General features: G+C 43.3%; 2 protein-coding genes across 17 annotated transcripts in view; one reads left to right on the top strand and one right to left on the bottom strand.

The window, feature by feature from the left end:
* Positions 1–24390, bottom strand: part of MCF2L2 (MCF.2 cell line derived transforming sequence-like 2) — a 151903-nt gene that overhangs the window by 52372 nt on the left and 75141 nt on the right. The window lies entirely within an intron of this gene.
* Positions 4300–24138, top strand: B3GNT5 (UDP-GlcNAc:betaGal beta-1,3-N-acetylglucosaminyltransferase 5). 10 transcript variants are annotated; one of them, XM_030954021.1, is made up of 4 exons: positions 4982–5471; positions 6018–6129; positions 6684–6773; positions 19907–24138. In XM_030954021.1, exon 4 carries the CDS (start codon positions 20247–20249, stop codon positions 21381–21383), a length of 1137 nt encoding a protein of 378 aa, XP_030809881.1. In that variant the 5' UTR covers positions 4982–5471; positions 6018–6129; positions 6684–6773; positions 19907–20246; the 3' UTR covers positions 21384–24138. The 10 variants fall into 10 exon arrangements, with proteins under 10 accessions (XP_030809887.1, XP_030809878.1, XP_030809888.1 ...); XM_030954019.1 differs by lacking the exon at positions 6684–6773; XM_030954029.1 differs by lacking the exon at positions 4982–5471 and having other exon boundaries at positions 5827–6129; positions 19907–20244.

A 24390-nucleotide genomic window follows, 5' to 3' on the forward strand; every position in this document is an offset into this window, starting at 1 on the left:
GTTAGATCAATAACCCAGACCCAGATAATAAGATACACTGAATCTAAAGGATTCTAAACTTAAATAATATCCAAATCTACAACTGGAACCTGTCATTTAAGGGGACAAGCACCTTCAAGCACACAGGCTGCACAGCCCAGGATGTGAATACACAAAGTGACAGCTAACTGCTGGTGTGCAGAAGTGATCCCAGATGCTCCACAGGTTTCCTCAGTATGTAAAGCACACTTTATGTGCATGTTCAGAGGACAAGCAATGAGTCTGGACTGTGTACATGCTTGGAGATTATTTTGCATGTGTACAGAAGTGCTCCATGCATACATGATAGCTGAGACCACTCCTTAGTCTTAAACTTGACTCTCTTTCATTAAAGTCACAAAAATAGTACCTCAGACTTCAAACCCTGAACTGGTCATTCATGAAGTTAATTCTATCTGAATATAAATGTAGCAGAGGTTACTGTCTCATGAGAATTTAATTCAGAAAGGAGGGGTTATGCTGCTTATGTGACATGTCTCACCTGAGTACAAAACCACCAATGCCTTGCAATTGTCAGCTTATTATTCAGCAGTAATAGACCTGAATGAAGATGAAACATGAATAACACTGTAACTCCTGCCACGGAACACCAATCACTTCAAGATATACATCGCTGGGCTTGTAAGTGATCTCTGTCAAGGCCATCACTCACTGAGAACATCAAAACCACATGCAAGATTTGGGGGGGTCATCTTATGGAAAGAGTGAAACTGTGGTCAGAAAGCCCTGGAACAGATGTCATACTTCTGTGTTTTCAAAATGAAGCACTAACACTGCCCAACAGTCTCCCAGCCCTTGTTGTGAAGTGGACTAGAAAAATGCTGTTTTATCAGATCCAAAGCAAATCAACCAGAAAAATATTCCAAATTTACAGGAAATTCAGTTTCATATCTGCTGGGGATTGCCAATATCAGCTTTCTGGATGGAATTTCTTGATCAGCTTATCCACTCCATAACTACAAAGGAACAACTGAGCATCTTTGTATGCTCCCAGTCACTCCATCCTGCTCCCTTGCTCACATTTGACAGTGAGTGTACACCAGCATGCACACTCAGGTAAACTGGTGAGCAAGAGGAGATGACCCAACTCAAAACCAACCTCACAAAAAAGAAAAAAAAGGTCACACCAGCTGCTCAGGTGCCAGTCCTGTAAAAGGGACACGAAGGGACTACATGAGGTGGGTGTGGGAAGAGAGAGCAAAAGGTTCAGCAGCAGCCCTAAATGAGCTTAGACTGGTTGTGAAACTATTTTCAGAATAGAGCTATGAATCAGATTTCCGGCCATAAAATCACACCACAGAACAACCAACCAAATAATTTCCCAACAATAACACTAGTGCATAAGTAGAATAATATCCCAGCAAAGTAGGCAATGCATGATTTGGCCAGTTTGCTGCAGGAACAAGCTGCCTACAGCCATTTGTGCAAATGAACTAGAAAGGGTTGCCTTGCTTGAAATTTTGTCAAAAATGCCCAGCTCTGTTACACTTACAGTCTAAGCACAGTCATGTGGTTGTGAAAGACTTTCACACTTCTCATACAAGAAGCACCTCAAGGATACACAGAAAGATGCTGGTTTGGCTTATCAAACAGAACTGTGCTTCTGTATTTTTAGATTGCCTTTCCATTGATGGAACATCTCTTCTCATGGATGTTGGGCCTGGGCTATACTGGGCTGCACTGGACAACACTACAAGAGCTGGTGGATCATGCCAGTCCCTCCTGTTGGGATGGGTCTGTGGGATGAACACAGCAGCAGCTGGGCCAGAAGCACAACCCCTCTGAGAGCACTTCCTCAGGGCTCCTTGGAGATTCAAAGGCTCAGAAGCATTAAATGACAGATCTCTGATGCCAACCTCCTTCTGCAAATACATCATTGGCAAGCAGGCTTCTGTGCTACAAAGTATTTTATGGATCCCTCCAACCTTCCTCTTCCACTGGGCAACAAGAGCTAAACCATGTTGCTTATACAGTAGGAATCAATAACAGCACAGCACCTCAACACAAATCTTCAGGACTTACAAACCATTCTACAAAGCAGTAACATCTAGGTATTTCTCCATGTTCTGTTGAATCTTACCAATTCATTATTTACTCTGAAATAGGGCCTGGGGTTTCCAGCTGGATGTGAGGCCAATGAGTGGCCCATAGAGGAACCAAACCCACAACCTAGGTTGATACTGGTGCCATGGTGTGATGGACTGAGTGAAATGGAAAGGCTGTGTGGCTAAACCCCCATCCCTACAAACTGCACTGTCCCACATCCTTACACTGATAAACCACGCTGCTCTCTCTAACGGTGACCTGAGCCTGTGTGTGCAGGGCAGCATGATTACAGCAGGGCAGGTTTCCTGGGGAAAACCATGTGTGAGGGGCCTCTCACAGCAGCCAGCCACACACTGCTGCCTCCTGCTCTGCTGGCTTAGAGACACAACCAGCTCTGCACCTCTGCCAGGGCTCAGTGGGCCTGAGATGGCTGAGAAGGGATGCTTAAATGTAATTTATAAACAAATAAGGGTGGTGCTCTGAGAAACTCTCCCTACCAGCATCACTGGGAAAAAAAAAAGAAAAGGTGGAGCTTAATTTCTAAGTTGTATGTCAACAGAGGACTGAACAAGATTTGGTTTAAGACAAAGGAAATGGGAAGGGGAAGGGAAGTGGAAAGGAAAAAGGAGAAGGGAAGTGAAAGTGGAAAGAGGAAGGGAAAGTGGAAAGAGAAAAAAGGAAGGGGAAGGGGAAGGGGGAAGGGGGAAGGGGGAAGGGCACCAGTTCTTCAAATCTTGTAATTATGTCTGAATGATGTTTCCACATAAACATACCTTAAATTTTAAAGTTATCTCCTGATTTTGAGAAGGAGACTCATTGAAGCTCTATTTTCTGGAAGCTGCATTATCCAGACACAGATAATGCAGAAATGACACTTAAAAGTAAGAAAGAAGAATAATGTATGGAAAAAAAAGCCCCATCACATTTGTGAACTAGGGAAGGAACCAACAATTATCATTTTGGTAAGAAAAATGAATGATGCTTTGTTTATAAGGTTATTTCTATTGTTATTTAAACACTGCTCAGAAAACATGTCAAATCTCCACAATGACCTACAAACTTTTCCTTCTAAGGTGAACTGAGGATTGCACAGAATTATATTTCGTCTTACTCCAGAATCAAACAGACACAGAAAAGTCTGGGAAGGCTGCTATAAAGTATTTAGTCATACTAAGACACACAACAGGAGAAAGGAGAGATCAAGTGAAAAACTCCTTAGGCCTTGAAGCTTCCCAAGCAAAACCTGTATTGCAAAACAACACATCCTTCCTCAAGATCATCAGCTGCTCAGGTTTTACCCTTGCTCTACTTTTGCTGGGTGACCTTGACAATAGTATTCCTATCTCTATTTTCTCTCTTGTGTGTGAAAAGAAAACAATTCCTTGGCTCACAAAGATGTTGTCAGATTTATGGTTGCAAAGTGACAAACAGGTCCTAACTGTCATGATATGCAATAGTTAAATTTCTGTGAAGTCAATGATGAGGTCAGGAATGATTCAGATCAATCACAGTCATGTGAAAGAATTGGAGATACACAATGGGTTTGTGTTTGATATTTATAGACAATGAGAAATCTATGATTCTGTGATTCTATAAAATTACAGAAGGCACTTGTGTAAAATTACACAAAGCATTGTAGTGGCTTTTCAAGTGAATTTGAATGCCATTTTTAACCCAGTTTTTCTCTTTACAGAAGTTTGGCAAAAGTGTATTCGATGAAGGTAGGCTCATAGCACTTTCTTTGGTTTGTTTTTTAAACACTTCTGTCCCAGTCCTAGTGCCCAATGGAGACTGACTCACTATTGGTGTTCTTCAATGAATCAGGTATTCCCCCCAGGCTGGTGTAAGGAAGTCACCAAGATTTGTAGGGAAGGTGGAGGAGAGAAAGAAACCCTAAATCATGCTCTTTTTCACTCCTCTGAAGATTCCCAACAGCAAAGTGAGACAAACAAGTTCCACTGTGACCTACAAACTAACTTCGCAGCAATAAGATGTTATTTGGCACCTCGGAGACTTAGAGGAGCAATTAGTTAAACTTTTATGGCGTCCCCTAAGAAATTTTTAAGATATAAGTGCTTTAGAACTTTTAGCACATCACTTTTCTCACTGTGAGTGTCAGCGCATGGCGGAGTTTTCCCAGGTTGCACACTGCGGTGTCACGGTGCCCAGCTCCCGGGGAGCAGCGCCGCGGGCGGGCCGGGTGTTTGCGAGCAGCGGGACAGCCGAGCCGAGCCGGGAGCCCGGGCCGGGCGCGGGGAGCGCGGCGCAGGGGGCGGAGCCGGTGGCTCCCGGGGCCCGGAGCCCATCTGCTGCCGGGGAGCGCCGTGGCCCGGCCCGTCCCTGCCGCCCGGGGAAGCCAGCGGAGGAGAAAGCAGCTCTCCGGCCCCTTCGGTAGGTGAGGCGCGGGGATCTCTGCTGCGTGTCGTCCCGCTGCCCCTCGCGCTTTCTGAACTGAGAGCAGCCGGGTTCTTGGTTCCTCTGATGGCTAAAGCGAGTGCCGGGTAATTAAAATAGCGAAAATATTCCGAATTTCTAAATGCTATTTTTCTCTTCTCTGCCTGGCTTCAGGGATTGTAAGAGCTGGTCTGTTCAGGGGAGGAGGGTGTCTCACTTATCCGCGTTTCAGGAATTGCGGTTCCCTGTTTTGGACAAACGAGTTTTCCAACTGCTTTGTTTCCAGGGTTTCGGTGCGGACCGCATCCATTATCGCCTTACGCGCTTGCCCCCCTCCCGTCCTAAAGAAGGGTCTTGTTGGGATTTGGGATTTCAAATTCCTGTGATAAACGGGACCCAAACTTCAGTGTAGTTTTGATGTCTGTTCTGCGTAACTTTTAGCTGCTTCTCCCCAAACCTTTGATTGTCTGGCAGTCGATTATGTTAAAAAAAAAAAAAAAAAGGCCAGAAAATTTTCAGGCTTTTTGTGGTCCTTTCAGGGTCTTTCTCATGCCCTGAGCCTTGGAGGGAAAACTCGCGGCCGCTCGAGCATTGCGGTGAAACAACCCATTCAAAGACGCGCCGATTCCTCCCGCCCATTGCTCCAGCAGCCCCTCCCGGCTTCCTATTCCTCCAAACTATTTTTTTTTCTGCAGGAAAAGTGTGGGGATTTTTTTTTTTCCCCTCCACTGTTCCCACACAAGAAACTCGCAGATCCAGCTGGGAGTTTCTCCGCGCAGCCCTGCGTTGCAACACGGGGACGCGCCCCCGAGAGCGCCGGGGCTGCCGCCCGCCTGCTGAGCTCGGAACGTGGGCACGGAGCTGCCTCCGCCCCGAGCAGTGTTTGGGCACCCCGCAGGAAAAATCGGCAGGAGAAATCACATTAGGGAAAAAGAAGGAGACTGAACGATTTCAAAAAGGGCGTTTGCGCGAAGCAAAGCTTGAAAAAAAAAGTATCTTTTTTTTTTGTCTGTGCTCTTGGCCAGGCTGCGGAGCTCCGGAGGGGGGAGGCTGGCGGCGGGGGGTGTGCGCGGACGGGCCCGCCGGCTCCCGCCTTTGTTCCCCCGAAGGGGCGCCCGCAGCCGCATGCCTGGAAGCTGTTCCCTGCCTGCCGCCCCTCCCAGGCCGCTCCCGGGCTCCGCGGGTGCTCCGGGGGACGGGGACGGGGGAAGGCGCGGTGGGGAGGATCTCCATCACTGAGCTGGGGACCGCGGGGCTGCCGGGAGGGAAAGCCCGTGGGGACAGCGGGGTGTCCTCCAGCCCGCGACTTTGCCGGTATGTTCCGTTCTCCTGGGTTCCGAAGGTTTCGGGAGAGCTGGGGATGCCCTTATTGCCGCGCCGGGAGGCGGGCACAGGGCAGAGCCGCGGGTTCGGCCGGGCTGGGGGCGGCGGGACCCCAGGAAAGGGAGAACCGCAGAGCCTCATCCGCGCTGCGGGGAGCACAGAAAACACCTGAGCTCTTGGGGGGACAGTAGCTTCGTTAACTGCTTCTGCGCGAGATCTTGGAAGTACCCGAGATGGGAGATGCCGGTGTGAGCAACTACATGGAGTGCAAGACAATGATAAGAAGCCCTGTAACTATCTTGACTCGGCAAGGCAGTGCAGAACTCGGTACGTGCTGCAGCATCCTCAACTCCGAACTACCCAGGCGCATGCCTGAGGATCTCTTAGCAGCCGTGTTGAAACTACCAGTGCAGCTGCTGAAACCTGATTTGTATGATGCTGTCTTGTCTCACTTCTCCTCGGTACTTGCATTTCTTCTAGCAGTTGGAAAGGGAAAGGGTCTAGAAAATGAACGGATTATTTTTTAAAAGGAAAAATAGTTGCAATCTAAGGGTTTTTTGTTGAATAGGGCAGGAGACAGTAAGTCACTGTTGATAACAGCTATGGAATATTCTAGCAGTATCCCAGAAGCCTGGGCTGTCACATAGAGCTGTGTGTTGCTCTGGCATTATGGAAATAACTGGTTGTTTTTCCCAGAACTAATTTCATAGAAGTCCACCATCTATTATATACAGAAATGTAGTATTGCAGTAAAAATGTGGGCTTTTTTTGCAGGTAAGGGGTTTGGAGTTTTTTTGCTTGTCTTTCTGCTTAGAAATTCTGCTTAATGGTTGTTTTCCACTGAGTGAAACAAAACTGTATCACTTTCTGCTTTCTCTGAGATCCGAAATTATTGAGAAACAAACTGGTTGCTCCTGGTGCCCAAAGCAGCAGTTGGGACAATCTCTCTGACATCTGGCCAAACTGGAGGAGTGAGTACTGATGCTTGGAATGGTAATTCACCTACAGATTAGGGAGAAGCATGTGGAAAACCCTGCAAGTCATGGCTTATCATTGGAAATGCCAGTGGCTGATGTGTTTGGTGTCACTCTGCACCTGCAGTGTTACAGCATCCAGGATGTACTGAGTGTTGCCTCTGCCACGGCTTTATCCCTCTGTGCCTGAGCAGTTGTCTAGGTAATCCTCTACCTTGAAGATGTTGATTACTAGAAGTACAGAAGTACTGAGGGGGTTTTGTTGTTGGGAAAGCCCCTGTGGCATTGCTGTTACTGCAGTGGGTCTGGCTGGGACTTGGGACTTGCAGAAAGAGGTGGAGGAAATCAGAATGTGATGGACAAGCATTGCACTATTGTGATGGACGAGCATTGCACTACCAGCTCTTCCTTCCACATGGTACTTGCAGAGTTTAGTCAGATACCTTCCTTAGCTTCCTAGGATGTGCACATCTCAAGTGAGGCTATCTCACTATTCAGCAAACTTCAGTAATAACTAATCTTTAAATTCCTGTGGAAGCAGCATGGCCCACCTCTGTCAGGTTGGTCAGAAGCGAAAGTAGGATTTTTCTCTGATAAAGGAGACATATATTTGGATTCTTTGCATCATTTGGGAGATTGTGGTCCAGATCCTAAACTGAGATCTGTGAATTCCTGAGTCTTCAAACACTGAAATAATAGCAATGGATACTAGAGGTTCCACTCTATCATAAGTTTTCCATGTAGGACATTTGCCCCTGGCAGCAAAGGGGAGAATGCTGTGGAAGGATCTTTGAAAGATGACACTTGACTTAAATTTTATAGTCAATGAGGAAACTACCACCATGCATAGAAGTAGGATGATGACATGCCTTGATTTGGGAATTGCAACATTTTAGAATGAACCTGTACCAGTCCTGAAGTTTACTTGTTGCTTGTCTGGCTGTGTAGCCTGATCTTCAACTCAGAATTGTGGCTTGGACATGCTGTGGCTGCTACATGACCAAATAACTCAGAAAATCTAACAATCCCAAGGATGCTTAAACAACCTGCAAACAGATGACCTCAGAAGAAGGGAATGTTGTTGTAAGCAAAAGCAACTTAGTTGGCAGGGCTGTTGAAGTGGGACATACATGTACACACTGCAAGGACCACAGGCTGCAGGATTTCCTGCCTTGGCTTTCTGCAAAGCAGTTTCATGAGGTCAAGGTTGACTGTCTGGTACCAACTCCAGATTTCTGAATGTGGTTTAAAACTTGAATAAAAAATTGTCGCTCAGAACTCCCAGGAATGCTGCCATGCTCTGAAGGTACATGATCACCTTTCAGGTGCAGCAGCTCAACCTCACTAACTCTGGTAAGGCAGGAAGTTGGGAATAAAGAACATCTTTTGTCAACGAGCATATGGTTGGAGGTGCTTTGGGATATGGCAGCAAAGGAAGGGATTTATTTGGTCCTTTGCATTTAGAGCTAAGGAAAGTTTCTTCAAATTGAACATGCTGTTGGCCTGCTATGACTGCTCACATTTCTTCTCCCATTGTATCCTGCATCATTTGTTTCTTCCAGTCTCACTCCCACTAAGACCTGAGGAGGACAGCGCTGCAGCCCTGTGCCCTCAGCCCTCGATTAGCTGTGTTTTTGTAAGGAATATGAAACAGGAAGGATGAACTTTCTGCTTTTGACTTAGTTAACTAAAGGATGCTTAGTCTTTAACTTTGCACTGTGTACCAGACTGTGCAATCCATGTGTTTTACTGTTAAAACCACAAAAAGTGCTTTCACACAAAGTGCTTTCTTCCTTGTAACTTTCCCGACTTTCCAGTAACATATTTATTCACTACATTTTTAGTAGGAAGCCTTCTAGTAGGTAATAAGCGCGGCAAAGGTACCATACTTATGACTAATTGTTTGCTGAGGTTCCGGCTGCTTTGTCAGCTAGCCCTGAGTAAAGTCCTGTGGTAACTACTGGCTTTCTAGTGCATTGTTCTCCAAGTTCAACTTTCTAGAACGATCAGGCTTCTTTAGCGACATCTTTGCTTTTTGTTCTTAAGTCATCCTTAAGTCATCCCTGCCTTGCAAGCCTCTGCTCCCATCTTTGTAGCTTCCTTCTGCAGTCCACAGACTGATGTTTTGTGGTTCTGTCCCATTGAATTGCATTTGTAGTTTCTACTTAACTCCGTTCCACTAAACTGTCCTCACAGCAGCTCCTAATCAGGTGCTGTGTGTATGCAAGTGCTGTATGTAGTTTGTTACATTCTTAGCCTTATATTAATCTTGCAAAGAAGTGTGTATGTGTATATACATACATATATACAACAGACATACATTTTTATATATGTAAAAATATTATTTTACTGGCTCGTGATGTTATTGACTAATGTCATCTATTATCCCTTTCTCCTAAGCCGAGACAAGCACTTCTGCTTAAATGCAAATGCACTAGTTCCTTCATTTAATTTACAAAGACTGTCACGTTGGAGAAATCTCACTCCTTATTAAACACATTGGGAGTGTTTAGCAGCTCCTTCGTTTGACTTTTCTTATCTGATTTGCATCTTGAGGAACTCTGGTTAGCCCTCCGTTTTGTGGTTTGTTGGCTGCTTGTTAGCAGCTCTCAGGGAGGGCACTTGAGCCATGGTGAGCTGGAACTGCAGGATGCTGTTCCTCAACAGCTGCAGCTCTGTGTTCCTCCTAAGTGCATGGGGTGGGGAAGGAGGGGTGCTTTGCTTTGCTTTGCTTTTTTGCCATGAGCCTGTGCTCGTCCCGCTCCCCATATTTAATAAAAACTAAGAGCAGGCAAGTATCTCCTGTTCAATCCCTGCCCTTGTTGCATTGCAGAAGAGGCTGTATAAAAGCCAAAATTCTCCTTAGTTCCCACAGAAGTAGGAGAGGACTAATGGAATTCATCCCACCCCGTTTGCAGACAGGCTTAAACAAAGCCTTGCACCGCTATTATCCCAGCCAATCTGCAGGTCCTTTGTATATGCTGATGGTTCTCGATCCACATTATCCTAAAATCTGAAATGCTTACGTCTTTCTGGCTGGCTTGAGGCAATCATGGACATCCCGAATATGCATGTAGAAGCCTTCTGTTTTTAAATTTTCAAAGAACGATCAGTTTGTTATGTGAGATATTCGACTGTCTTGACAACTTTAAAATGTGCAAACCACATGAGAACCTTGAAACTTATATAATCATACAAAATAATTAAAATTAAACATTTCACTACTAAACTAATAGAAAAGAATAGCTGGATAGGTGAATCCAGATGTCGTAGAAGTGCTAAATCAGTGGTGAAGCGTTATCCTCTCTGGTCTTTTTTGGTGGCCAGCTCCTCAAGTACACTTATAACAGCAAAACTTTGCTTATATAACCTTCTCCCCTAACTGACAGCCCCTTCCCAAGAAGTGGGATTTTTTTTACAAATAGAGATTGGAGAACATGAATCTTACAGGTTTGGATAGTGCTTGTTTGTTTAGGAGTTTGGTTACTCAAACTATCTCCTGTGCCTCTTTCTTCAGTTTCAATGCTACAACTGTTTCGGGCTATTCTTTGGTCTCTGAAAACTGTGAATGCCTTCAGAATTAAAGGCTGGAAGTTAGGAGAAATGGACAGTCTGACGTGTTCCTATTTCTAGATAATGATTTGCCTCAAGTTAGAGTGACTCTAGTTGAATTTAAGGTGCTGTTTGTGTAACTTTAATTTTAAAGTAGTTAAAAATGTGTTTTTTAACTTCTGCTAGTATATCTTGAATGACTGGTACTTCATGCTTTTATAGAAAATGTGTGTGTGTATATAGTATATATAAACTTCAAATTTACACAGCATCTGCAGAGTTTTATCAAATTACTGCTGAGCTACCCCAAATGGTAATTAATCTCTCAAGAAAATAACTGCAGTACAAATGCTAAACAAGAAATGAATGCGTGATCGGACAGGCTGATTGCTTGATTCAAATAGATGCATTTCCTATGAATGAAAGAAGACAACCCACTAGATGGGATTATGCAAGAAGCAGACAGGGTCATTAACAACCTTCCTCTTCCCTCAGCCTCGAGCAGAATACGGCATTTCTCTCTTTCTGCTTAAGTGCTGGTGGTAGCTATGCACAGCAGTGAATGGGAGGGGGTGAGGATGAACAAGAGCAGACTCTGTTCAGACCCAAAGAACACTGGGCAGTGACTGTCTCTTCTAAAGTGCATGTAGGTCTGTGGGTGTACAGAAAGATGGAGTGGCTTGGGCAATATTTGCTCTTGGTGATCTCAAGAGGAGGCCTCTGAAGTGTTGTGGTAGTGGCAGCTCCACCGCATTCATGGGAGGGGATGAACCATTAGGGGTCATCTTAAAGAGGTTCTCTTCCTCATTATCATTAATCAGAAAGCTCATTTTTTATAATTAATTATATATGCACGTGCATCCTTAGATGTTGATAGAAGTATTGTTTTTCTCCACAGAGCAGCTTCCTTTCTAGGCTGATGCTATAGTTTAAATTACCAGACCTGTGTGCATAAGTGCGTGGTGGATTCAGTGTAGTGTTGGACCTTGTGCTTGCTGGGTGTGTGCATGTGGTGGGGAAAACATGGCCTTGAAACTGCAGACCTGGATACCTCCCTGACAACAGAACTGACAACCAGCTATGTTCCTGGTTGATGGAAGAGTTTTTAGTTGGTTCTACTAAAAGGATCCTAGGATGGGAATGAGCATTAGTGTTCTGCAACCCCGCTTCCTCAAATTCTTGTGGATGTGCTTTGCAGGTTACAAGCAAACCTGAAGATTTGTCTCCCTGGGCTCTACTTGTAGGTTTGGGAAAAGATTTGAAGCAGAAGAGTGATGCAGGACTCATGATCAGTTGTCTGTAGAGCATAAATGGTCCCTGGATGATAAGTCAGCAAGAGACTTGGCTGAGTTGAATGAGCCATGCTTAAGAGAGCAGCTGAGATGATTTGGGAAGTCTTGATGGGATGATACTCTGCTATGTGGACTCAAGAGTTCACCTCTGGTCTGTGCTAACTTCAGTGCAGAACAGAGAGAGTTAATCTAATAGAGCACTAAGAAAACCCATCAGCTCCCACACCCTTCAAGTTAACCAGCATGTTTGACATTTTTAATTCCAACATGTTTTATCATCACTGGTCTAATTGAAGGAGAAAAACACAGTAATTTGGCACAAAACACACTACATCCTAATCTAAAACTGAACTTACAAATTCTCATTTGTCTGTCTTCCTGCCTCAGTGCCTACATTGTAGTGGCCCATGCAACACCCAAGCTCTTGCTGCAGTGTGGGACATCCATTTGGAGTTTGATGCTGAATTAGGTTAATAGGCTACAGTATTGTCTGAGGAAGAGGGATAGACTGGGAAGCAGATAAGAGAATATTTACTCTGAAATTAAAATCTTAAAACCTAGAAATGGCCATGGTACAAAGGTGTTAGCCTTCGGTTTAAACAAGCCCTCCACACACTTTCTGAGTCACTGCATTATTTTTAAGTATTCTTACTGGGCAAAAGAAAGGTTTTTGAGAGGCCCTAGAAAGGCAACTTGAACTAGTCTTACAGTTAGTTGTGTCAGTCTGAAACTTGACTTCCTCTTTTAGTTTGCCAGCTAGCATGGAAAAAGTCTGCTTCAAATAGTTGTTCAGCTTTATCTTCTGTTCCTGCAGGCTGGAACAGAAATCACCTTGGGTTTGTGGGGAAAATAGGCAGGAAATAACATCTCTAAACCAAGCTGCAAATAAATATTTGAATGAGCTTACTTAAAACAGGCACCTGAAAAAATTATTGATTAGGTGGGCCCCTGATGTTGCAGCTCTTCAACTGGAACATGCTATGAAACAGGGACATTCAGTATTAATGCCTAACTAGGGAATTTTTAATTTGTTATCTTCAAGTGTTGAGTTTTATACTGGACCCTTAACTGCTTGATATTTCACAATTGCTTTCTCTAGTATGGGGAAAATAGTTTTCTTCCATGTTCAGCTCAAAGCATGCCATGTTTAATGGGATGTCCTTCTTGCAAGATTGTCTGCAATCCACTTTTGTAAAGAGGTGAATACACTAATGTGGGATAGAAAGTAGTGGTGAGCCCTTTGTAATGCCTCTTGTGGTCCTTGCCCACTTTTGCAGGCAAGCTGTGTTTATAATATCCTGGGAGTAAGTGATATTATAATCACTAGAAAATTCATTGCACCACTTGCACAGAAGCTTCCAGATAAGACTCCAAACACGAACAGAAATTATCTACTGTTAGATGGAGAGGGAGGTGACTCTCCAGAGGCTGTAGTAATGGGGTAACATTAACAGCTGCAGTTAATGTGCTCTACCTCTTTGCTACCTCTTTTTGCTTTGGTGCATGGGAGTAGAAAGGAATGTGTGCCAGAGTCATGTCTTTAAATGCTGGCACTGTGAAAGTGAACTTACATAAATTCCAACTGCTGCTCAGTGCATCATTAGAGCTCACTGCTGCCAAAACAGATGTGGTAGGTTGTAAAATAGGTGCCACTACACCCTTTGTAGCTGAGTCTCAAGAGTTCTGACTTGTCTGTGTGGAAATTGAGTGCTTAACTTAGTCCCTCCTCTCAGAACATGAGGACATGTGGCCTCAGTCATGTCACTGACAGAGAGAAACTTCAGAATATTATCCTTACTGTCAGTGAAAGAACAGGCTCTTTTTACCTCATCTGCTGCATGTCAAGCAAAAAAATTCATGTTGGTGCTTGTGCATTTTATGCAAAATCCCTTGAACTAAATGACTCATGTTTTGGAGACTCATTCTGGAAAATGCTGTCCTTCTTTCTAGCTTGTATGGGGAAAAGTCTGCAGTGGATATGGGAGGTTAAAACAACCGAGAACTGCAGGCTAATGTAGACTGATGCTTGAAAGATGTGGTCCTGCTCTTCTCCTGCCATCTCCATGGTGGCTGTTTTGGACAACTGATCTTGATAAAAGCCATTTAAGAAGGCAAATCTGTCCTTCCTGGCAGATGTGTCCATTTGCATTGGCTTGTAACAGCTGGGAAGTTTCAGCTCATTTTAGGGGAAATCATTCTCTCTTTTTCCACCCAATAGTGGAAAATTAGAAGAAATAATTCTCTTTCTTTCCACCCAATAGTTACAGTAAGTGCAAAACCTCTGTAGAAACTGAAATCTCTATTGGCAATTAGCTGCTTCCTGGCAGTGCTAAGCATTTACAACCTGTTTCTGCTTCCAGCCCTGAAGGAATTGAACTGCTTTACTCAATTGCCATCTAAAGCTTTGCCATCCTTTTAATTTCTCTGCCAACATTGCTCAGCCATTGCAAATTTTAGCCATCAGTGAGAATCAGCAATTGGGCACAGCTTCAAAAGGCTCATTTTTCTATGTGGTGTTGTAGTTATTCAGATACAGAACTTCCCTGGACAAAGTGCTGTGCTTCAATGCCCATTGTTTTTAATAAGGGGATTTCTCTTGACCAAGCAATTTCAGAATCATTTAAGGAGTTTGTGTTTTGGAAAGTGTTGGATGTTCACTTTCATGGAAAGTCAGGTGTCTGTTCAACCGGAGAAGTGCTCAACACAAAGAGTATGTAAGAATGCTGCTGAGCCATCCCAGGAAACTGTACCCTGAGTAGGAGCTGCAGGCAAACTCAAAACCTCGCAGGTGAGGCCTGCATTGGAAGTTGCAGAAGATGGATTATATGTACTTGAAACAAAATTTGCAAAGCGACCGTCAGTCATTGCTGCATTATGTTCCTTATTGATGCAACATCTGTGACCTGATCCTAAACTTTTCATAGCTCTTTGGAGCACAGGACTGTTTCTTTTTGTAAATTCCATTGCCATTGTGACCATGTTTTCCTAAAGAATACTTGTCTGCATTGGCTTCCAGTTCTCAACAGTTTGGACAGAACAAGGTGTAACAGGGGAAGTCTTTACATTTTAGAAATTATTTGCTTTGAAGGCTGTTCGTGACTTTTCATCTTGGTGCTTGCAAACTATGTAGGATGGCAGCCTTAGCTAAGCAACTTACTGCATTTTTTTCCCCTAATGTGACCATCTGTCACTATGGCAGGAAGTCCCAGAAGTGCCAGAAGCTGTTCTTCATTTTGTGGCAAAGCTCACATAAAAGAAGAACTTGAAGATTAATATATAAATGCTTAATATATAAGAAGTTTTTAAAAAATGGGAAGTGGAGAAGGAGGACATAGGCTTGGGAAGAGATGACAGATAACATGACTTGTGAAGACATGTCAGCAACAGAAAAACCATCAGAGGAACCTGGGTTACATAATCTTGTAGCTAAAGCTGTAAGCAGCAAAGTCCATTCAGGCTTTGCCCCCATTAACTTAGACACGTACTTTCGTCATCTTCAATTACTCAATCATAATGAAAACTCTTGATAAACTTGTGTTTTGATGGCTTATTTGATGCATCAGCTTGACTAGATTTTCTTTGGACTTTGGGTGTAAACAGTACATAATCAATACTAGAGATGGGAGAGTTGAATTTCACAGGAATTATAACTGTTGAAATTGCTTCAAACACAGCAAAAAAGGTTTTGAATTCTACTTAATAAATAAAACATATTCTACTTAATAAATGAAACATATCAAGATGTGTTCTTTGGACCCCATAGCCCCTTTCTAAACAGATTTTGAAAGCTTCAAGAAAATCCAAAACACTCTTTTCAGGATTACATCCTTACACTAGGCTTGACACATCTCTCTGAATTTAAAGCCAGGCAGTGATAATCTTGGCCCATGCAGCTTTAACTGCCACATATCTGCCTCTGTCACCTCTGTGGCTGGGCACATTCCTTTAGTGCTGTAGAAGTGATGTTGCAGCTTAGAGGACATCTCATGTCACATCTGACATCAGGATGGAGCAAGCAGGATGGAGTGCAGCTGAAACAGGAGCTGAAACACATCTCTACAATGTGCCTTCTAACCTGGGCATCCACTCCAGTGTCAAACAAGCTGATATGGAGTAGCTCATGTGACAGAACTGTCCTGACCTTAAAGCAAAAGCCTGTCCTAGGGCTTCAAAATTTCTGTGGTACCAGAGCCTGGCAGTAGCCTTAGAATTTAAAGGACTGTAAGCATTAGATACAATGTTACATCTGGTTCTACAAAAGAAAACCCTTGAGTCCTATTGTGCACTTAGGTTAGGCACAGCCTGACCTCAATTAGCCACTTTCTGATATTTCCTTCAGGGATTCAGCAGGTTGCTTTTGTGGGGTAAGAGGATGGGAGGAGCTGAATTTGGATTATTGAGCAACTATATAAACTCCAGAGCTGTTGCAAGCTGTGGAAAGTTGGCGTGGTAAGGATGAGAGGCCAGAGTGACTGTGAGGCTGTCCCCAAAAGCCAAGGACAAAACATGAACATAGAAAGCAGCAGCTCTTCAGATTAATTCTGTTTGGAACTAGGTAACTTTTGAGGTCTTCAGTCTTTCTGGTAAATCTTCTGAACTTTAACCAAGAGTTGCTGATATGAAAGAGCCAGTTGCTACAAGTTGATTGTAAAAAATGGTTCTAGTTAAAATAGTGTTTCCTGGTATATCCTGGCAAAGCCACTTGCGACCTGAACTAATCTTCTGTCCTAGATGGGAAGAGTGAAAAATAACTACACATTATGATCTTTGTCCTAAAATACATGTCATGCCAGGACGTGGTGTATTGAAGCCCAGCTTGTGTATGGTACCACATGACAAAATTTGTAGCTGAAAGTTTTGAGATGTTCTCTCTGGGCAGTCTTAGTTGATCTTTTGGGTTTAGGTTTTTATCAGGCTGGTGTTAGTTGGAAAAAAATCTCCACATTGGATGTCTTTGTGTAAACATTGTCTCTTCGTGGTTCTTCCTGTGAGGGTCTGTGCCTCTGGTGTCTCGTGTCTAGGGTGTCTTTAGGATGTGTCTTGTCTGTCTCTCCTTAGCTGACATTCCAAAATTGATCTACTTCTATCCTGAAATAAATGTCATACTGACTTTTTCCAAAAGTCAAAGTACGTTCCTAAGGATTTGCTTTTCCATAGTGGTCACTCTACAAACTGTTGAGTTTGCAAGTCAAACTATGCCAGCTCCTCTTTCACCCTAGAATATATTCCAGATGCAAAACACAGAAAGTGCAGCAGTGAGCAGTTGCTACAATGAGTCATGCTTGTGGAAGTATTGAAAGGTTAAGTAACAAACTCCTTTAGCAAAGACAGGATTGCTACAGGATGGCAAAAGCCTGCAGTACTTGAAACTGGGGGAAATACCACAGGCAGTTCTAATCTTAAATCTGCCAGAAAGAAAGGCAGTTACAGGAACTGTGTATGGATCCGTGGTTCTTACAATCTTTCTCCAGTGTTAGAGTGGATCTAACAGCTTTCAAGCCACAAGCAAGAAAATGCACAACAAGAGGAAAAAATATCTTAATTACGGTCAGAAAATAATGACTGTCAAGCACGGTTTTATCTCTGTTCCGTGGTGTTTCCTCTTGCTAGGGGGAACACATTGATGAGTTGGATTGCTTTCTTTTCCTGGAATGATGACATTTGAATAGCAGCAAATAGCACCGGTGGTGTCTCAACCTGCTTTCCGGTTAAGGGAAGGACAACGTGACTAAGTCCAAAGGCTGGGTCTTGTAAATGGACTATAAAAATTTCTGACAATCAAAGAGACTCTACTTGTGCATTTGTACCTTCAGTGCACATCTCCATGCTTTTTTGGAGGGATGGGCAAGTGGGTTTAGACCTTCTTAAATTTCATCAGTATTGCTCATCTATAGTTGCATTTTAAAATTTTACCTGAGAGGTATTTTTCTGAGAGTTCTGAACAAATTTGTTTACTAATGGTTCATCTAATTCCACTGAACTAGAACAAGGAAATGACAACCAGACTGTTCCAGCCCTTAGCCAGTTAATTTTATGGGTTTTTTTTCCTCATAGGAAAAGTTTAAGTTCTCTTTCCAGCATCCCTGACTTCAGGAAAGGGTGCTAGGGAGCAGAAAACTGAGTCTACACATGCCTCTTGTCCTCTGCTACCTGCTCCTTATTTAAAGCTATTTCCATGATGTGTTTTGTGGTGGATTTTTTTGGTGGTGTGTGGGTTTGGTTTGAGTGTTGGTGGTGGTTTTGGTTTTTTTTCTGGAGACTGTTTTTTTCCCTAGTGGGGAATAACTGTCATGTAGGTTAGTTTCACTACTAGCTTGCAGTGACCATGTCCTTTTTATCTGTGGTGTTGATTGTTGTCTCCTTTTACCAGATGACTTTGGCGATTGCAGACTGTTTCCCGAACTTCTTATCCAAGTGTAATCTTAAAAAGTTTTATTTGGTGATGAGTATCCCTGTGTTTACCAAGGTAAACTTTGCTTCAGGTGGTTAAATAGATTGCCTTGTGCTCCTTTTGCTTTCAGTCCTCTGCTTTAAGATTTATCATGGGGGCAGTGAACAATCTGACTACCTGGTAGCTTCAGACCCACTCCTTCAAAAGGAATCACCAAAAGTTGGGATTTCAATAACACTCCAGCTTGTCTGCATCCCTGTGCTTCATCTAAAACAAGAGTAAGCTTTGCAATAGTGTTCTATTGTAAAGTTGCTGAGTTTATAACTCTGAGGTGCATTGTTTAACTTCATGTTTCCAAAATAAAAAGGGTTTAAACTGATACTATAAAAAGCGCTGACTGACTTTTATTCACCAAACTGCCCATACAGCTTTTCTGTTATGCATTACAATCTGCAATCCTCGGGTACACCAATGCATAGTTTCCATTTTGAGCAGCTGGTCCCCTTCTTGGAGCACCACAAAATTGCCCCAGGTATTCTTATCACTGTATACTCTGTTGTGTTCTCATCATGCTATTCTGGTTGTAAGACTTCAGATGGCTAAGAGTCTCAAAATATTTGTGTTGCACATAACTTCTGACTTGAAAGTGATAGTTTGTGTTCTCTTGCTTCTGGGGTTGTTTCCATGCAGCAAGTGCTTAGTTCGTGGGATGTCATTCCTTATGGTGCTAGTCCTACACTTCTTGCTTGATGGCTGTTTTTGGCTTTTTATAGAATGAACAAGTTGTTTCTACTTCAGGCTGCTCTTGTTTATTATACAGCAGAGACAACTCTGGCTACAAGAACCAAATTTTAACGTGCAGGGCAAGAAGGCTGAACTTGGGTGGCTTTTTGTGCTTTAAATTCTTCACTTAAACCCTGGCCGGTAGCAGAGACAGTAGCGCTGTAAGTGTGAGCGGTGTCGAGAGGTGTACCTGTGGCGGGGGTGCCTAACGGGAGAGCCAGTGAGTCTGTGTGTCTGTCCGTGTGTCCCGGTAACTCGGGTGCCTGAAGGTGCGGGCCGGGCAGAGCCTGTGTGTCTGTGTGTCAGTCCGTGTGTCCCGGTAGCTCGGGTGACCGAAGGTGCGGGCATACGTGCAGAGCCCGTGTGTCTGTGTGCCCATGTGTCCGTCCGTGTGCCCCCTAGCTCGAGTGGCTGAAGGTGCGGGCATACATGCAGAGTCCGTGTGTCGGTGTGTCCACGTGTCCGTGTGTCGGTCCGTGTGTCAGTCCCCCTAGCTGGGGTACCCGCAGGGGCCTGGCGGTAACGGCCGCCGAGGGCTGCCGGCGCCTCGCGCCCCTCAGCCGTTGGGCCCAACGGCCGCTCCCCTCAGGCCGGCAGGGACGGGCGGAGCGGCGGGGCCGGCCTGAGGCTTCGCGGCCACCAAGGTGCGGGACGAGGCCACCGCGGCGCCCCCAGGGCTGATGGGGAAGGAGCGGTGCGGGCAAGGGGGCAGAGAGGCGGGGACACGGAGCGCGGCAGGCGACCCCGAGCGCCGGCCCGGCGCTCGCTGGCCGGAAGCAGTCGCGGGCTCCGCCCGGCTCCGGGCTCAGCAGACTGCCGGCCCAAAAGGCAATTTGTGGATTGTCGTCTGCCGGCTAACGGCACTGGGGGTTTTCTAAGAAAGAGGTTTCTGTATCAGTCTCCTCTCTCACTGGTCTCCACAAACTTGCTCCGGGCCACTGACCGCCTCTGACTCGCTGCCAGTCGGCTCTTTTTTTGTTATTTTGAGGAGTGGGACAGACGTGTATGTGGGTGGTGATGGGCAGTGAGAAGTCAGCTCATTTCCATGACCAAACCTAAAACCAAATGTGTTAATAACAGCTCACTTAAAGTTTTCTCCTCTCCCCCTTCAGAATTGGCAGGTGTTCATCTTCATGAAGGAAAGAAACACTAGAAGTTCTGGCTAGAGCTGTAGTGTTTGCTTCAAGATGCCCCAAAGAGAAAATACTCATCTGCAAGTCTCTTTTTTCAAAACTGCCTGTGTTCTTTCAATCAAGGAAAAATGTATTTTGAGAAAGATGACTTGTGAAGTCTCTGAACAAAGCTGTCTTCACAAGGATACTGAATGAAAGACATCATGCCTTACAAGGGACACTGGTCTTGAAGGGTGACACTGTGCTATTAAACTAAAACACAGGCACTGTAAAAACACTGATCCTGAACAAGAATAAGGATTATAAAAACTGCATCAGAATGTTTGTTAGTCCCAGAAGAGTCAGAAAATGCCATTTTTTGCAGCTATGTGCCACTTGCTTCATACTGTGTCTCATGATTTTTTGGATACCGTTTGATAATCACATTGTGAGCCATATGAAGTCCTATTCCTACAGATACCTCATAAATAGCTACCATTTTGTGAATGACAGCCTGTCTATCAGCAGGGATAACCTGAACAGAGTATCAAGCTACCAGTACTTGATCAACCACAGAGAGAAATGTCAGCAGCAGGATGTCCTTCTCCTACTGTTTGTGAAGTCTTCTCCTGAAAACCGTTATCGAAGGGATGCAATCAGACAAACTTGGGGTGATGAAAAGTATGTTCGTTCTCAACTTAATGCCAACATTAAAACGCTTTTTGCTTTAGGACGACCAACACACCATCTGCAGAAAACACAGCAGCAAAGAGAACTTGAGCTCGAAGACCAGAAGTACCAGGATTTGATTCAGCAAGACTTCTTGGATACTTTTCACAATCTCACTCTTAAATTGCTTTTGCAGTTTAGCTGGGTGAATGCCTACTGTCCTCATGCCAGGTTCATTATGTCTGCAGATGATGACATATTTATCCATATGCCAAATCTCATTGCTTATCTCCAAAGCCTCACACAAATGGGTGCTCAAGATCTCTGGATTGGTCGTGTCCATCGCGGATCCCCTCCCATAAGAGACAGGAGGAGCAAATACTATGTTCCATATGAAATGTACCAGTGGCCCTCTTACCCTGACTACACAGCAGGAGCTGCATATGTAATATCAAATGATGTAGCAGCTAAAGTCTATGAGGCTTCATTGACTCTGAATACAAGTCTTTATATAGATGATGTTTTCATGGGTCTCTGTGCCAATAAAATGGGAATTGTACCACAATATCATGTATTTTTTTCTGGGGAAGGAAAGGCTCCATATCATCCCTGCATTTATAACAAGATGATGACATCTCATGGACACGTAGATGATCTTCGCCAGCTCTGGAAGCAGGCTACAGATCCCAAAGTTAAAAAGATTACTTCAGGGATTTGGGGTAGAATGTACTGCAGACTAGTCAATATTGTGCTTCTCTGTAAACTGTACTATGTGGACACGTATCCTTGTTCAGCTGCGTTTTCTTAATACTTGAATATCTGCATTGAAGATCCACTGAGCCAAGACAGAGCAACATTTTAGGTGTTTATCCAAAATGTATGTAAACATGGAAAGAGGTAAAATTTACACGTGAATACTTGGGGTGGGCAGAGGGAGAGGAAGAAGATGGTGCCAGGGTCCCAGATTCTGTTCAGAGACTTACTGGAATAGCTCTCCTGTTGTATTTGTACTTTTTACATTGTAGCCTGTTCTTTTACACTCTTCAAGGGATGCAAGTCTGGATTATAAGTGAACTATAACGGACTTTGACTTCTAGACTTTGAAATGCTTGTTGAAAATACCCGTTTCTTTGAACTTGTCAGTAAGTCTTGATGGTTTTTATAAAAGCTATGTGAACTAAGGCATGTGGCAAAAAAACCCCTGTTATATCAGAATGGAGTAGACCTTTCAAAGCATGAGGAAAGTGGAACTTCTGACTTGATGAATGAGACTATCACAGTAGTTTAAGGTAGTGTAAACTCTCTACAAATATTCACCATTTCTCAGTGCTTCATACAAAGTCAGTCTGGACCTGCACAGTTGACGAACAGTGAGTGCTAGAAGTGAAGACCTGCTACAATTTTTTTCTCAAAGCTGCCTAAATCTTTGAAATAGGGAAACAGTATTTGGATGCCCTCTGACTTGGTGGTTAAATATCAAAGGAACCCCCTTTAGAACCTGAAGCTATAAAAAACCGAATACCACTCATGTGACTGGTTGGGCTAATAGTTCTCTGTCTTCCGAAGACTGAATCAGCACATTTAAAAAGTCCAATCTTTAATAAGCAAATAAGTTAAGTTAGTTTTCTTCTAATAATGTTTCTGTTTTCCAGTATTCTAGAGGTGAAAAGCAAGCAGAAGTCCCCGGGAATGTTACTTAGAGCTAGGTAAAGACTTAAAGACTTAAAAAAACCCCAAAATTTCATGCTTGTACTAACAGAGAGGGAGGGGATTTTCTGTACAACCTTTGACTTTGGATTGAAGGGATAGGGAGATGGTGATTCACACAAACTCAGTACACAAATCATAATAACTAAAATATTTCTCCTGAAGTCAAAATTGTCTTCAAAATTTCAGGGTTGTTGGTGTCCACAAACTCCTGTACCTTGAATATATCTCAACATTAATATCACTTGCAAAGGAACAAAATGCCTGTGCTTTGTAAGCCAAAACAGAACTAAGTGATGTGCAAACTGCAGCCCTTATGAGTTGTCCTGTGGTGCCATACAGATACTGCAGAGCCGTAGGCTGCCTGCAGTCCTTGCACAACTCAGTCATGGTGCTTCCACAGACTCTCAGGACAGATATCTTAGTTGCTAATTGCCAAACCTGTGGCAGCTTTACAGGACTTGCTAGTTTGAAGCTGTGAGTAGTAAACTTGGTGTAACTAACTGCTACTGCTCTTGGAGCCGTGCTGCAGGTTTTCTGGTTTGAATGGATAATGGCATCTGTCAGTGCAGACAGCATCCAGGAGTGAGCTTGCTGACTGTTCTCTAAGCTGTTCAGATGGAGGGTAGGTAGTTACTGGAACTAAATCAAACATGTAACTTTCTATCATTGGTTTTGCAGAAGGAAGATAATAAGATTCCTAACTGATCCCAAATGTTGGGCGTATAAAGAGCTGACAAAGAAATCATTTATCCGTTGTCAGAACAACTGACGAGTTTAACAGCTATACTTCAGGAACAAATCCAATTCCTTTCTTGCCTAAACAAATGGATAATAGTACTGGGGATGTAGATATTTATAACCTGTTGCATACAGAGAAAATAAATGCACATATAGAGGAAGTATTGTATTTTGAAGGAAAGCTGCTTCATCAGATTTCTGACTTCTTGTGAGCCGTTTAAATCAACAAAGCTGCACAGCAAAACTGCACTGCTAGAAAAGCCACCCTGTTCACTGAAGGGAAAGAGGGTCTTCATATGCAGTATGCAACCAAAATGTGCTAGTAAGACTATAGTCTTCCAGCATATCTACGTGTTGGGATTTGTTTTCACTCATACATGCAAAAGTAAGGTAATCTTTAAGTAGCTTTAATTAGCTAACATCTAAAATGCTGCTTAAATGTAGTTGCAATTATCTGAAAATCACCATTTTGACCATTGAAATACTTTGTTTTACAGTTGGTTTGAGCTTTGTTTGGATTGTTTCTTAATCTTAAAAGGGCCTTGATGTTTGTAGTATGCATTTTCTTTTGCTGCAGTGAAAAGAAGTTGCTTGTTGAATAAAAAGGAAAGCATGAAGGCACTCCTTTCAAAAAGTAGAAGAGACATAGAAAACTTCATATTTTCTGGTTCTAAACACAAATGAAGATTTGTACACTTCCATCAGGAATCTTTTTTAACAATAGTCTCAGTGCTCCAATGCAGGGCTGATCGGTTTTACTTCAAATAAAACTGTAGCAGCCTGAATGGTCACTCCTCATTAAGAGTTTGACATTGTTGCACAGCATATTTAATGCTATTTTTTTAATCTGTTTGTTTGGTTTGCATCAGTTTCCCTTTGATATTACTAATTTTTATACAAAGTATTCAATATTTATTCTTAAACTTTGCTCTGTACCACAGAAAGACAGTTGTTTTGTAAAATTTGTTTTGAATAAACAGACTTATTTCTTTTAAAAAAACCCTAAGAATACAGAAAAGGTAAATATCTCTTGTTGCTTTCTTTGTAACTGACTGGATCAGTTCTGATACTTTTAAGTGTTGTTCTGAATTCCCTTTTACAAGAGGACTTCAAACTGCCCCTCTTTCCCCACCCCCCACCCCCAGTGTGTGCAAAAAGCAAAATTGGTGTTCCCAAGAAAAGAGAGAGCTCACAAGTTTGTTTACCAAGCTTCTAGATCTAAAGTTGTATAAAATTGCCAGGTATTAGAAGCTGAACCAGTTGTTAATGTTATAATTTCTATGTTCTCTTCAGGCAGCCGTTCCCCTGGAGATGTGTATCTGTCTACACAAGATTTCAGATCATACTTTGCACCTTTGGAAAAGTAG

This window comes from Camarhynchus parvulus, chromosome 9 (genome assembly GCF_901933205.1).
Source record: "Camarhynchus parvulus chromosome 9, STF_HiC, whole genome shotgun sequence".
In the NCBI taxonomy this organism is placed as follows: domain Eukaryota; kingdom Metazoa; phylum Chordata; class Aves; order Passeriformes; family Thraupidae; genus Camarhynchus; species Camarhynchus parvulus.